Raw genomic sequence first — 15,348 nt, 5'->3', positions numbered from 1 at the left:
CTGGCCACTTGTCAGTGAATCCTGGCATCTCTGGGAAGTCACAGGTCAGAATAATAAACTAGTGGGTAGGGACTGTATATGTTGCCAACTTGTCCTTCCGAAGCGCTTAGTACAGTGCTCTGCACACAGTAAGCGCTCAATAAATACGATTGATCGCAGCACTCTTTGTAAGCTCATTGTGGGCAGAGAACGGTACTGGCAACTCTGTTGTAGTGGTCTCTCCCAAGGGCTTCGTACAGTGCTTTGCAGATAGTAATCAATCAGTCGTATTTATTGAGCGCTTACTGTGTGCAGAGCACTGTACTAAGCGCTTGGGAAGGACAAGTTGGCAACACATAGAGACGGTCCCTAGTAACTGCCAACTCTGTTGTAGTGGTCTCTCCCAAGGGCTTCGTACAGTGCTTTGCAGATAGTAATCAATCAGTCGTATTTATTGAGCGCTTACTGTGTGCAGAGCACTGTACTAAGCGCTTGGGAAGGACAAGTTGGCAACACATAGAGACGGTCCCTAGTAACTGCCAACTCTGTTGTAGTGGTCTCTCCCAAGGGCTTCGTACAGTGCTTTGCACATAGTAATCAATCAGTCGTATTTATTGAGCGCTTACTGTGTGCAGAGCACTGTACTAAGCGCTTGGGAAGGACAAGTTGGCAACACATAGAGACAGTCCCTAGTAACTGCCAACTCTGTTATAGTGGTCTCTCCCAAGGGCTTAGTACAGTGCTTTGCACATAGTAATCAATCAGTCGTAATTATTGAGCGCTTACTGTGTGCAGAGCACTGTACTAAGTGCTTGGGAAGTACAAGTTGGCAACACAGAGACAGTCCCTAGTAACTGCCAACTGTGTTGTAGTGGTGTCTCCCAAGGGCTTCGTACAGTGCTTTGCACATCGTAACTGCCAACTGTGTTGTAGTGGTCTCTCCCAAGGGCTTCGTACAGTGCTTTGCACATAGTAACTGCTAACTGTGTTGTAGTGGTCTCTCCCAAGGGCTTCGTACAGTGCTTTGCACGTAGTAACTGCCAACTCTGTTGTAGTGGTGTCTCCCAAGGGCTTAGTACAGTGCTTTGCACATAGTAACTGCCAACTGTGATGTAGTGGTCTCTCCCAAGGGCTTCGTACAGTGCTTTGCACATAGTAACTGCCAACTGTGTTGTAGTGGTCTCTCCCAAGGGCTTCGTACAGTGCTTTGCACATAGTAACTGCCAACTGTGTTGTAGTGGTCTCTCCCAAGGGCTTAGTACAGTGCTTTGCACATAGTAACTGCCAACTGTGTTGTAGTGGTCTCTCCCAAGGGCTTAGTGCAGTGGTTTGCACATAGTAACTGCCAACTGTGTTGTAGTGGTCTCTCCCAAGGGCTTAGTACAGTGCTTTGCACATAGTAACTGCCAACTGTGTTGTAGTGGTCTCTCCCAAGGGCTTCGTACAGTGCTTTGCACATCGTAACTGCCAACTGTGTTGTAGTGGTCTCTCCCAAGGGCTTCGTACAGTGCTTTGCACATAGTAACTGCTAACTGTGTTGTAGTGGTCTCTCCCAAGGGCTTCGTACAGTGCTTTGCACGTAGTAACTGCCAACTCTGTTGTAGTGGTGTCTCCCAAGGGCTTAGTACAGTGCTTTGCACATAGTAACTGCCAACTGTGATGTAGTGGTCTCTCCCAAGGGCTTCGTACAGTGCTTTGCACATAGTAACTGCCTACTCTGTTGTAGTGGTCTCTCCCAAGGGCTTAGTACAGTGCTTTGCACATAGTAACTGCCAACTGTGTTGTAGTGGTCTCTCCCAAGGGCTTCGTACGGTGCTTTGCACATAGTAACTGCCAACTGTGATGTAGTGGTCTCTCCCAAGGGCTTCGTACAGTGCTTTGCACATAGTAACTGCCTACTCTGTTGTAGTGGTCTCTCCCAAGAGCTTAGTACAGTGCTTTGCACATAGTAACTGCCAACTGTGTTGTAGTGGTCTCTCCCAAGGGCTTCGTACGGTGCTTTGCACATAGTAACTGCCAACTGTGATGTAGTGGTCTCTCCCAAGGGCTTCGTACAGTGCTTTGCACATAGTAACTGCCTACTCTGTTGTAGTGGTCTCTCCCAAGAGCTTCGTACAGTGCTTTGCACGTAGTAAGCTCTCCATAAATATGATGGATCGATTTGTAGGACTCCCTCAAGGTTCTGAAACTTTCCAACCTGGTTCTCAGAAGAAACGCGCCGTATCCACGCTTTCAAACCTGGTTTCCCCCTTTTAGACTGTGAGCCCACTGTTGGGTAGGGACTGTCTCTATATGTTGCCAACCTGGACTTCCCAAGCTCTTAGTACAGTGCTCTGCACCCAGTAAGCGCTCAATAAATACGATTGATTGGTTGATTGATTGGTTCTCAGAAGAAAGGCACCGCGTCCACTGCGACGGCAGAACTTGGATTCCTCGACCTGGTAATCGTGTAGCTCAGAAACTGTAATTCCAGCTAAGGTGTATCTTGTGTAGGGAGGAGTGTCATTATGAGTCCCCACACGCCCGAACGAGGTATCCCTGGGCTACATCCCCGCAGCCCAGATGAGGCGGGGTGCCAGCCGAGGGAGGGGGAGTTGGGGGATTGGACAGGGAGCCAGCTGGGAGTGTTGAGCGAGCAGGGATGTGGAATCAATCAATCAATCAATCGTTTTTATGGAGCGCTTACTGTGTGCAGAGCGCTGGAATAAGCGCTTGGGAAGTCCAAGTTGGCAACAGTCCCTACCCAACAGCGGGCTCACGGTCTAAAAGGGGGAGACGGAGAACAAAACCAAACATACAAAATAAAATAAATAGAATAGATCTGTACAAGTAAAATAAATAGAGCAATAAATATGTACAAACATATATACATATATACAGGTGCTGTGGGGAAGGGAAGGAGGTAAGATGGGGGGGATGGAGGGGGGAGAGGAAGGAAGGGGCTCAGTCTGGGATGGGTAGGGACTGTCTCTATATGTTACCAATTTGTCCTTCCCAAGCTCTGCACACAGTAAGCGCTCAATAAATACGATTGATGATGATGATGATGAGGTGAGCTCTCAGTAGGGCTTTGAGGGAGGTGACTGCGTGGGTACATCAGTGCTGCTGAAGGGTCCGGCACCTATCCTCTCTCCCTCTCCATACCCTTCTCCCTCTTTTTCCTTATCTCTCTCCTCCTCATCCCCTCCATCCCCCCCCCGCATTTCCCCTTGACTTTTCGCCCGGGTGGCGATGGAGTCCCAGAGAGGTGGGAGAGTGAAAAGTCTTCTCTCTCATCCCTGTCTTGTCCCTTCATGTTCCACTGCAGCGAAAAAGGCTCAGGAGCCCGATTCGGTTGCTAGGAGGAGCGGCAGCTGCTGCCATGAGACGCTCCCCTGGAAACCGCCCTGCATCATCTTTGGCTCCCGAGCTTTGAGCCCCCAGGGACGGGCGCAGGTGGTTGTCAATCAGTCTTACCGAAGGCCGGAGGGAGAGTCACGCGGTCCCCGGAGACGGCTTGGGCCCATCATCATCATCATCAATCGTATTTATTGAGCGCTTACTATGTGCAGAGCACTGTACTAAGCGCTTGGGAAGTACAAATCCAAAACAGAACAAAACCAAACATACTAACAAAATAAAATAAACAGAATAGATATGTACAAGTAAAATAAATAGAGTAATAAATCTGTACAAACATATATACATATATCCAGGTGCTGTGGGGAAGGGAAGGAGGTAAGATGGGGGGGATGGAGAGGGGGACGAGGGGGAGAGGAAGGAAGCGGCTCAGTAAATGGCTGCTACACTTTTAAAAGTCCAGAAACATCTCTAAATTTATAACAAGGAATAGCCCAGAGTCAGGGTGTTGGTGGGGAACGGCTGCCCCTGAGATTGGATCAACTGTCTACTATCCAGCGTAAATACCAAAAACGTACCTTTAAAAGAGGTGAGAAGTCTTCCTTTGGGAAAAATGCATTTTTGTGGGTTGTGATTTGCTGGCAGAGAAAAATAATGTTGGGTATATGCTTTTGAAGTCGCAAGAGGCAGATCATCATCATCATCATCAATCTTATTTATTGAGCGCTTACTTTGTGCAGAGCACTGTACTAAGCGCTTGGGAAGTACAAATTGGCAACATATAGAGACAGTCCCTACCCAACAGTGGGCTTACAGTCTAAAAGAGTGGGCTCACAGTTTAAAAGATGCAAGCCTTGTTTACATATTGGCAGTGGGGAGCACTGCCTCTGAATTTGCCCTCAACTTACTAAACGGGCATATTGAAAATTGAAGAATGGCACTTTTTCAGCATTTTAGTGTTCAATAATGAAAATTCAGGGTTTTGGAAAATATCGCCATTGCCGGAGAAGCCGGATACGCAGTATGGGTTTACATTAACCGTTAAAGTGCGGCTTGGGATCAAAATGAAGGAAATTTTATTTTGAGAATTTTCAGTAGCCGTAGTTTAGAGGTGTAGTCGCTACTAGTCAAAGCGTTTTGTGGATGGTTTGCATGCCTTGAAAGAAGTATTTAAAATTTAATCTGTAGTTATCTGGCACGTTCAGTGTAACCGAGTGATGTTTGGTTTATAATAAAATACACCCGGCGTTGCCCCTGTGTTTCTGCCCTTTACTGGATTTCAAGGTTAATACATGCATCAGAAAAATGGGAACGATCCGAGGGCATATCATCAATCGTATTTATTGAGCGCTTACTGTGTGCAGAGCACTGTACTAAGCACTTGGGAAGTACAAGTTGGCAACATATAGAGACAGTCCCTACCCAACAGTGGGCTCACGGTCTAATGATATAATATATAAATGCAATGAATGCACTGCGTGTGTGGGCATCCCAAAAGCTTCTTAGTTGTTATGACCAAGGCTCATCCATTTTTCCCAAATGAGAGATTTTGTTATCATCCAGCAACCCAGCAGTGTTGCCTAGTGGAAGGAGGCCGGCCTTAGGAGTAAGAGGATCTGAGTTCGAATCACTTAATTTTTCCGAGCCCCATCTGTGAAATGGGAATTAAATCGTCCTCTGTCCGACTTAAGACACCCCCTCCCCTTTCTCCGGCCCTCGACTCCGCTCACCCAGATGGTGGGGGCCAATTCCAGAGCTACCCCAAGTCAACGGGACTAAGAGGTTTAGGCTGAATAGCCACATGGAATCCAGGGACAAAGGAGGGAAAGAGGAAGTTTCTCTGCTGGATTTAGACCCGCCAAAAGAAAAAGTCAACCTCTTCTCCAGGACCGCTGTTTTTCAGATAATTACATGCAAATTTTCCACACCGCTGTAGGACCAAACCTTATCCCGTTTCACAGGGGGAAACTCCATCTTCATTATGTGATTCTTTTCCCCATCCCCAGCGCTTAGAACAGTGCTTGGCACATAGTAAGCGCTCAACAGATACCATCATCTTCATCACTAAGGTGTTTCCTCCGAGAAGCAGCGTGGCTTCGGGGTAGGCGTCGGAGTCAGAGGCCTGGGAGACATAAGGTGGTGGGTTCTAATCCCCGCTCCGCCACTTGGCTAGTGGGGGCAAGTCACGTCACTGGGCCTCAGTGACCTCGTCTGTAAAATGGGGCTGGAGACGGTGAGCCCAACGTGGGCCAGCTTTGTCCAGCCTGCAGTGCTGGGAGCTCCGCCGGCGCCTAGTCTAGGGCCTGGCACATAGTAAGCGCTTAGGGAAGCAGCGTGGCTTCTGTGGAAAGAGCCCGGGTTTGGGAGTCAAGAGGTCATGGGTTCTAATCCCTGCTCCGCCTCTTGTCGGCTGTGTGACTTTGGGCGAGTCACTTCACTTCTCTGGGCCTCAGTGACCTCATCTGTAAAATGGGGATTAAGACTGTGAGCCCCACGTGGGACAACCTGATCACCTTGTATTCCCCCCACCCCCCGGCGCTTACTACAGTGTTTTGCACATAGTATTCACTCATTCAATCAATCGTATTGAGCGCTTTCTGTGGGCAGAGCACTGTACTAAGCGCTTGGGAAGTACAAGTGGGCAACATATAGAGACGGTCCCTACCCAACAGCGGGCTCACAGTCTAGAAGAGGGAGACAGACAACAAAACAAAATAGAATAGTAAATATGTGCAAGTAAAATAGAGCAATAAATCTGTACAATTCATTCATTCAATCGTATTTATTGAGCACTTACTTTGTGCAGAGCACTGGACTAAGCGTTTGGGAAGTCCAAGTTGGCAACACCTAGAGACGGTCCCTACCCAACAGCGGGCTCACAGGCTAGAAGGGGGAGACAGATGACAAAACAAAACATAACAAAATAAAATAGAATAGTAAATATGTACAAGTAGAGTAATAAATCTGTACAATTCATTCATTCAATCGTATTTATTGAGCGCTTACTGTATGCAGAGCACTGTGCTAAGCACTTGGGAAGTACAAGATGGCAACATATAGAGACAGTCCCTACTCAACAGCAGGCTCACAGTCTAGAAGGGGGAGACAGGCAACAAAACAAAATAAAATAGAATAGTAAATATGTACAAGTAAAATAGAACAATCATCAATCAATCGTATTTATTGAGTGCTTACTGTGTGCAGAGCACTGGACTAAGCGCTTGGGAAGTCCAAGTTGGCAACATATAAAGACGGTCCCTACCCAACAGTGGGCTCACAGTCTAGAAGGGGGAGACAGACAACAAAGCCAAACATACTAACAAAATAAAATAAATAGAATAGATATGTACAGGTAAAATAGAGTAATAAATCTGTACAAACATATATACATATATACAGGTGCTGTGGGGAGGGGAAGGAGGTAAGGCGGGGGCGATGGGGAGAGGAAAGAGGGGCCAACTGATTAACAAATGCCATCATTACTATTGTTATGATTACTATTATTATTATTACTATGATTATTATTATTATTATTATTACTATTAGCGCAGGCCCTAATTCTGAGGTATTTGAGGAAAGGGCCAAGGCCAGCAGGGCGCGGTGCATGCCGGGCCGTTGGCCTCTCAGGCTCCGTCCGCGCGCCCCCTCCTGCGCCTGCGCGCCCCCCGTTCGAGCTGTCAATCAAATGGGGGCGACTGTCGTCATCCGCTTGGAGGCGGGACGGGGGGGAGACTCCGCGCACGCGCAGACGCCCCCTTGGACGGTGGTGCTGAAGAAGCGCGTGGGAGGCGGGGCCGGAAGTGCGAGGGCGCGCGCGGGCGCCCTCCTTGGCCGGCAGCTCGGGCTGCCAATCACACGGGGAGGCTTGGAGGCGGGAGGGGCGGCTCTGCGCACGCGCAGACGCCCCCTCGGGCGGCGGTGGGGGGGGGGGAAGAAGCGTGTGGGAGGCGGGGTCCGAAGCGGGGGCGTGCGCGCGTGCGCCCTCCATGGCCGGGCTGCCAATCAAACGGCGGGGCACGTGATCATCCTCTTGGGGGCGGGGTGGAGCGTCTCCGCGCACGCGCAGACGCCCCCTCGGGAGGAGGCCTGTGGGAGAAGCACGTGGGAGGCGGGGCCGGAAGTGCGGGCGCGCGCTCGGGCTGCCAATCAAACGGGGGAGAGGGGGCACGTAGTCATCCGCTCGGGGGCGGGCGGGCTGGGGCGTCTCCGCGCACGCGCAGACGCCCCTTCGGGCGGTGTGGGGGGCGGGGAGAAGCACGTGGGAGTCGGGGCCGGAAGTGAGGGCGCGCGCGCGGGCGCCCTTCTTGGCCGGCCTCACGGGCTGCCAGCCAATCAAACGGGGGGGGGCGGGTGACGTCATCCGCTTGGAGGCGGGAGGGCTGACGGGGGTGCGGGGGGGCGATCCCGCGCACGCGCAGACGTCCCCTCGGGAGGCGGGGTCGGAAGCGCCCTGCACGGTCGGGCTGCCGATCAAACGCGGGGGGGTGGGGCGTCCCCGCGCACGCGCAGACGCCCCCTCGGACGGCGAAGCGCGTGGGAGGCGGGGCCGGAAGTGCGGGCGCGCGCCCTCCTCGGGCCGCCCATCAAACGGGGGGGGGGGCGTCCCCGCGCAGGCGCAGACGGCCCCTCGGGGGCCGGGCCCGGAAGCGGAAGCGCGGGCGCGCGCGCCTGCGGGGGGGCGGGGGCGCGCGCCGTCGTGCGGCGTGTGCGGAGGGAGGATGCGGGCGGGCGGTCCGGGGCGGGGCCGGCGGCGGCGGCGGCGGCGGCGGGCGGGGGCGGGGGCGGGGGCGGGGGCCCGGGCGGGGGGCAGCGGGCCGGGGCCGGGGCCGGGCCCCGCCTGAGGGGGCCCCGTCCGAGGAGGGGAGCCCGCCTCGGCCGGGACGGGCCGCCCGCCCGCCCGGGCCCCGGGTCCCCGCCTCCCCCCCCGCCCGCCATGGCCTGGGTGCTGAACATGGACGAGGCGATCGAGTCCGGGCTGGTGCACGACTTCGACGCCAGCCTGTCGGGCATCGGCCAGGAGCTGGGAGCCGCCGCCTACAGCATGAGGTAACGGGGAACGGCGAACGGCGAGCGGGGAACGGCCCCAGGGCAGCGGGGACCGACCGGAGGGACGGCGGCCCGCCCGCCCTCGGCCCCTCAGCCCCTCCCTCCCTCCCGCCTTGCCCCGACCGGCTGCACCGACAGACCTCCCCCCGTTTCTTCCCTCCCTTCCCTCCCTCTCTCCTTTCTTCTTCCTTCCTTTTCCGCTCTCCTTGCTCCCTTTCCCTCCCTCCCTTCTCCCTTTCCCTCCCTCCCTTCTCCCTTTTTCTCCCTCCCTCCCTCCCTCCCTCCTCTCTTTCCCTCATACTCCCTTTCCCTCATACTCCCTTTCCCTCCCTACTCCCTTTCCCTCCCTACTCCCTTTCCCTCCCTACTCCCTTTCCCTCCCTACTCCCTTTCCCTCCTTCCCTGGTCCCTTTCCCTCCTTGCTCCCTTTCCCTCCCTCCCCTCCCTCCCTGCTCCCTTTCCCTCCCTCCCTGCTCCCTTTCCCTCCCTCCCTGCTCCCTTTCCCTCCCTCCTTGCTCCCTTTCCCTCCCTCCCTGCTCCCTTTCCCTCCCACCCTGCTCCCTTTCCCTCCCTGCTCCCTTTCCCTCCCTGCTCCCTTTCCCTCCCTGCTCCCTTTCCCTCCCTGCTCCCTTTCCCTCCCTGCTCCCTTTCCCTCCCTGCTCCCTTTCCCTCCCTGCTCCCTTTCCCTCCCTGCTCCCTTTCTCTCCCTCCCTCCTCCCTTTCCCTCCCTGCTCCCTTTCTCTCCCTCCCTCCTCCCTTTCCCTCCCTCCTCCCTTTCATCATCATCAATCGTATTTATTGAGCGCTTACTGTGTGCAGAGCGCTATACTAAGCGCTTGGGAAGTACAGGTTGGCAACATCCAGAGACAGTCCCTACCCAACAGTGGGCTCACAGTCTAGAAGGGGGAGACAGAGAACAAAACCAATCATACTAACAAAATAAAATAAATAGAATAGATATGTACAAGTAAAATAAATAGATAAATAAATAGAGTAATAAATACGTACAAACATATATACGTATATACAGGTGCTGTGGGGAAGGGAAGGAGGTAAGATGGGGGGGATGGAGAGGGGGACGAGGGGGAGAGGAAGGAAGGGGCTCAGTCTGGAAAGGCCTCCTGGAGGAGGTGAGCTCTCAGTAGGGCCTTTTCCCTCCCTCCTCCCTTTCCCTCCTTCCCTGCTCCCTTTCCCTCCTTCCCTGCTCCCTTTCCCTCCTTCCCTGCTCCCTTTCCCTCCTTCCCTGTTCCCTTTCTCTCCCTCCCTGCTCCCTTTCTCTCCCTCCCTGCTCCCTTTCTCTCCCTCCCTGCTCCCTTTCTCTCCCTCCCTGCTCCCTTTTCCTCCCTCCTTGCTCCCTTTTCCTCCTTCCCTGTTCCCTTTCTCTCCCTCCTTGCTCCCTTTCCTTTTCTCCCTCCTTCCTTTCCCTCCTTCCTTGCTCCCTTTTCCTCCCTCCCCGCTCCCTTTCCCTCCCCGCTCCCTTTCCCTCCCTGCCCCCTTTCCCTCCCTCCTTCCTTTCTCCCTTTCCCTCCCTCCTCCCTCCCTCTTTCCTCCCTTCCCCCCTCTTTCCTCCCTTCCCCCCTTCCTACCCTTCCCTCCCTTCCCCCCCCCCTCCTTTCTTTCCCTCCTTCCTTAACAGGGAGCCGCTTTCCTTGCCACCCCCCCCAGTGCGCTCAGTACGGTGCTTGGCACAGAGCAAGTGCCTAACAAACCCCACACTTATTAGCTGTGGCTCAGTGGAAAGAGCCCGGGTTTGGGAGTCAGAGGTCATGGGCTCTAATCCCGGCCCCGCCGCTGGTCAGCTGGGTGACTTCGGGCGAGTCGCTTCACTTCTCTGGGCCTCAGTTCCCTCATCTGTCAAATGGGGATGAAGACTGTGAGCCCCACGTGGGATCAACCTGATCACCTTGTATCCCCCCCAGCGCTTAGAACGGTGCTTCGCACATAGTAAGCGCTTAACAAATACCATCATTATTATTATTATTTCCCTCCCTCCTTCCTCTCTTTCCCTCCCTCTTTCCTTCCTTTCCCAGTTTTCCCTCCTTCCTTTCCTCCTCCTCCTCCTCCCCTTCCCGGGGGCTCTCCCTCCAAGGGCCTCAGTCCTCCCCTTGGCTACTGCAGGGAAAAGGCTTTCGGGGCCCAGACGGCCGGGAAAGCCCCGCCCTAACCTCCCTTCAATCAATCAATCAATCGTATTTATTGAGCGCTTACTGTGTGCAGAGCACTGTGTGCAGAGCACGGGAGCCCCAGCCCCACGTGCTGTTCACCCAAGCCGGGGCTTGGTGGGCTTTTCCCCCCGTGGTGTCTGTTAAGCATTTACCCCGTGCACCGTACTAAGCGCCGGGCCAGGTCCAAGCTGATCAGTTGGCCGTCACCCCTGTCCTAGAGGGGGCTCCCCGTTTTCAGCCCCATTTTACAGGTGAGCCAACTGAGGCCCGGTGAAGGAGGTTCGCGGTGGTGGTAGGGGGGTGTTCAAGTCCCCCGTCCTGAGCCCCGGGGACCATCCAATCTAATGGGGTCGGATGCCGACTTAATCCCCGTTTCACGGATGAGGGAAGTGAAGCCCGCAGAAGCGGAGCGATTTGCCCGAGCTCCCACGGCAGGCCTGGGCTGCAGCGGCCGGGATTAGAACCCAGGACCTTCCCACTCCCAGGCCCCGGGCTCCCTCCACCAGCCCACGCTGCTTCTCTGGGCACTTAGGCCTTGGCAAAGTTGGTAATAATAATAATAATAATAATAATAATAATAACAATAGTGGCATTTATTAAGTGGGTACTATGTGCAAAGCACTGTTCTAAGCGCTGGGGAGGTTACAAGGCGATCAAGTTGTCCCACATGGGGCTCACAGTCTTAAGTGACTGACTTAAGTCTTAAGTCCCAGACTGAGCCCCCTCCTTCCTCTCCCCCTCGCCCCCCTCTCCATCCCCCCGTCTTACCTCCTTCCCTTCCCCACAGCACCTGTATATATGTTTGTACATACTTATTACTCTATTTTACTTGTGCATATCTATTCTATTTATTTTATTTTGTTAATATGTTTGGTTTTGTTCTCTGTCTCCCCCACTTCTAGACTGTGAGCCCACTGTTGGGTAGGGACCGTCTCTATATGTTGCCAACTTGTACTTCCCAAGCACTTAGTACAGTGCTCTGCACACAGTAAGCGCTCAATAAATATGATTGATTGATTGATTAATCACCCATTTTCCAGATGAGGTAACTGGGGCCCAGAGAAGTGAAGTGACCTGCCCAAAGTCACACAGCTGACAGTTGGCGGAGCAGGGATTTGAACCCATGACCTCTGACTCCAAAGCCCGGGCTCCTTGCACGGAGCCACGCTGATTCTCCCTAAGGTTAGGGAAAATAAATGTGTGTAGGAGTAAGTATATATATTTATATATATATATCTCCCTCCCTCCCTCCCCCCTATTTAAGGAGGAACCTCGGTAGGGACAGCTGCTCCTCACCGGGTTAGAAGGTGCTCATGTGAAATTCCATTCTGTTTATCCACCAAGCTTGGCCACTCTTTCTTCCACTCTCTGGCCTTAAGTGACGCTGGCTTTGTACTTTAGGAAGGGGTCCAAATGCACTTTACAACTTGAGGAGTTTAAAGGGGTGGCCAAAATGTCAATTCCCGGGGCCCGGTAGAAATACGTTTTCACTCGTGAATAGCTAATAATAATAATAATGATATTTATTAAGCGCTTACTGTGTGCAAAGCACCGTTCTAAGCGCTGGGGGGGATACAAGGTGATCAGGTTGTGCCACGTGGGGCTCACAGTCTTAATCCCCATTTTACAGATGAGGGAACTGAGGCCCAGAGAAGTGAAGTGACTCGCCCAGAGTCACACAGCTGACAATTGGCAGAGCCGGGATTTGAACCCATGCCCTGACTCCAAAGCCCCTGTTCTTTCCACGGAGCCACTCTGCTTCTCGTGTGATGATGATGATGATTGCGGTATTAGTCGCTTACCGTATGCCGAGCGCCGTAGTGAGGGCCGGGGACAGGTGCGGGGCCTCACGTGAGACTCAGAGTCTGTGTGGAAAAGGGAGCAGGTGTCCAACCCCCCCTTTTGTTGCCAACTTGTACTTCCCAAGCGCTTAGTACAGTGCTCTGCACACAGTAAGCGCTCAATAAATACGATTGATGATGATGATGATGATGATGAAGGAAACTGAAGCCCGGAGAGGTTAAGGGGCCACCCGGCGGGGAAGCCGCCCAGCTGGGATTAGGACCCGGGTCCATGCTTTATCCGTTAGGCCACGCTGCTTCCCAGCTGGAAAGATTTCTTGTCAAAATGGGAAGTTTAGATGGGATGCCTTGTGACTAATCTGGGAAAGCTACCTGCTTTAGAAGGCACGGTTCAGTCACGGCGGAACTGTTTGGTTTGTGACTACGGTTTTGGCAATGATAATGATAACTGCGGTGTTCGTTAAGTACTTACTACGTACCGGGCACTGTTGTAAGCGCTGGGGAAGGTCATTGGGTTGGACACGGGCCCGGTCTCGCATGGGGGTTCACCGTCTCGATCCCCATTTTACAGGTGAGGTCACTGGGCCGTGCGAAGTAAAATGACTTGTCCAAGGTCACCCAGCAGACAGGGATCAGAACCCAGGGCCTTATGGCTCCCAGGCCCCCGGGCTGTGGCCACTAAGCGTCAATTCAGTGCCGGGTCACGGTACGAGGGCTCCGCATCACCGGCACCCTTCCAGTTTGACGTCCCTCGGGGTGGTTGCACCAAAGTCCCGTCACGGTTAAAGAGCAGCGGGAGCAAGTGTCCCTCTCCTACCGCCTGCTTGATCTGTTTGCTTCAGAAAATCTTGGAAGAATTTGATCTAAGCCCTTTGAAGTTTAGGGATGTTTAGCAGCTCTCGAATGTGGGCCCTCCAGTTTCCATTTCCTGCAAGCGGAGTTAGTCTGGCTGTTTGTTTTTATAGGCTTCAGGTCCACTCGCGTATTGTAGGTTGCATTCTCGAAAGGTTGGTGATACGACTGAGTTCTAGGAAATCTATTCTATAGCAAAACTTGTTTTGGGTGTCATTCAAATGCCTGTCTGTGTGTGGATTCCACACCTGGCGCTCTGTGCGACGATTCCTTCGCCAGATATTCTTTCGACCGGCAAACGTGCTGCTTTTTTGTTTGATCCAATAGTTTCTAGGAGAGAAAAGCATTTTCCTCCAAGCGCATAATCTCAGTCCGTCAGTTTCCCTCTTTTTAAAAGCGCCTTGTCTAGGATGCGAGCCTCCAGTGTGGAGTAGTGCCTTTTTTTTTTTCCTGACTCCGTCATTCCACTGTGGCGAATTACATCCCGTGGCAAAACTTTTTAGGGGAAAGCTTTTTCCTGACAGGAGATGGGCAGTTGAAAGTCAAGCCTCCTGGGGTCTTCTGGCCCTCTACGGTCTTACAGTCTGGGTCGTCCGTATCTCTCTGGACGGGGGAACAGAGAATGAAATAAATCATATTGGAAGAATTTCTCTTCAGTGAGCGGGAGCGTCCCAGATCACGGTGTTGACGTCTTGCGGCGCAGGCAAACCGTAAGGCCGTAGCAGTCGCAGACCCTGTAAATTCTGTCCATTTGTTTGCGTTCGAATGCTCCGCTCGGTTGCTAATAATATTGGCCATTTCTTGGAAAGCCTTTCGTGACGAGCGTTCAGGGGCCAGGGAAGGCCTCCAAACTCCTCCGACCCTTCCCCGTCGGCGACACCGCTGAGGACAAGCGTTGGGTGTGGAACGTACGGGGTATCTGATGTTGCCCAGACAAAACCCTGCTAATGACACCTAGTTCTCTCCCACCGCCCAGAGCTGGGCAGCTGCGGTCTCGCTTGGCCATTAAGGGTGGCCAAAAACCATCAAGGTGCCAGCTATGCTCCAAAACATTGACCAATGCCTTCGGAAGCTTGGGTGCTCTCCGAGTACGGCGTCTGCTTTTAAGGAGCAATTGTAGCCTGCCGCATTAACGCAACCCTGCTTTCAGGGGGGACCAGTGAATAGCGTTCGGGGTGCTGAGCCCATGGGAGAAGATACCATCCCTGCCTTTGAGGAGTTTATCCTTTAACGGGGGAGACAGGAAGATGCATGAGGTCTCCGATTACGGAGGAGAAGAAAGGGCGGGAGGTGATTGTGGAGGTAGGAGAGAGTGGAAAAATGGGGAAGGGGAGGATGAAAATCGAGGTATACGGACGTTGCTAAAAGTGGCCTTTGATCCTTCTGGACTGTGAGCCCGTGGTTGGCTAGGGACCGTCTCTATATGTTGCCGACTTGTACTTCCCAAGCGCTTAGTACAGTGCTCTGCACACAGTAAACGCTCAGTAAATACGAATGAATGAATGAATGATTTCACTGGGGAGAGTGGAAATGAAATCGGGGACTGCCTTCTGATTTTTGGGATAGTCTTCACAGTGCGATGAGGTGCGGCTGCTGTATTCTCCAGATGTGGAAGTTTGGGTGAAGGAATTTAAACAACAACAAAAAAATCAACATCCACTAAGCTCTAAAAGTATTTCCCCTAGATCGCATGACAGACTTGAAAACCGACACTCTGTGATGAAGACTAGGCTTCCCAAAAACTTCCTCTAATCCTTTCCAGGAATACTCTAGTGGAAAATTCATTACATAGCGCCGCTTTAGGCACAGTGGGAATGTGTCCTGTAACTGCGAGCCCTGTATGGGACAGCTAGGGGGTCAGATGTGATTACCTTGTTGCAGTCTGAGAATTTCTGCACAATACTTGGCACAGGGAAAACAGTAAGTGCCATACTAACTCTTCTTTCCAAGTTTGTGTAGATAGGTAGCATTGTTGGATTCGAGACTGATTTTCATCAGGTGAAAGCAGGTCTTTATTTCCCAAAGATTTGCTAATTGCCTGCCAGACGTGATGCGTTGCAGGGAAAGACAAATATGAGTCAAAGCAGTTTGATGGATAAACTACCGGGGGACTGTTGGAAAATTAGAACCTGGATCAAAGAAAAGTTTGTCATAATGGTTGGCGT

General features: G+C 52.8%; 2 protein-coding genes across 5 annotated transcripts in view; one reads left to right on the top strand and one right to left on the bottom strand.

Annotated features, from left to right (window-relative positions):
- Positions 1-3,270: 3,270 nt before the first annotated feature.
- LOC119941438 (basic proline-rich protein-like) lies at positions 3,271-8,253 on the bottom strand. The gene is made up of 3 exons (XM_038761882.1): positions 8,247-8,253; positions 6,927-7,986; positions 3,271-3,430 (listed from the first exon to the last, which is right to left on the bottom strand). The coding sequence occupies exons 1-3, from the start codon at positions 8,251-8,253 to the stop codon at positions 3,271-3,273; spliced, it is 1,227 nt and encodes a 408-aa protein (XP_038617810.1).
- The window catches only part of UBP1 (upstream binding protein 1), a 65,454-nt gene continuing 58,357 nt past the window's right edge, over positions 8,252-15,348 (top strand). For all 4 annotated transcript variants that reach the window (XM_038760326.1, XM_038760308.1, XM_038760318.1 and 1 more), the window contains exon 1: positions 8,252-8,364. In XM_038760326.1, the coding sequence (XP_038616254.1) occupies positions 8,252-8,364 (113 nt within the window). The remainder of the gene's footprint in view (positions 8,365-15,348) is intronic.

This window comes from Tachyglossus aculeatus, chromosome 2 (genome assembly GCF_015852505.1).
Source record: "Tachyglossus aculeatus isolate mTacAcu1 chromosome 2, mTacAcu1.pri, whole genome shotgun sequence".
Classification (NCBI taxonomy): Eukaryota; Metazoa; Chordata; class Mammalia; order Monotremata; family Tachyglossidae; genus Tachyglossus; species Tachyglossus aculeatus.
The sequence above is the reverse complement of the archived record's forward strand: the minus strand, read 5'-3'. Positions and strand labels throughout refer to the sequence as shown.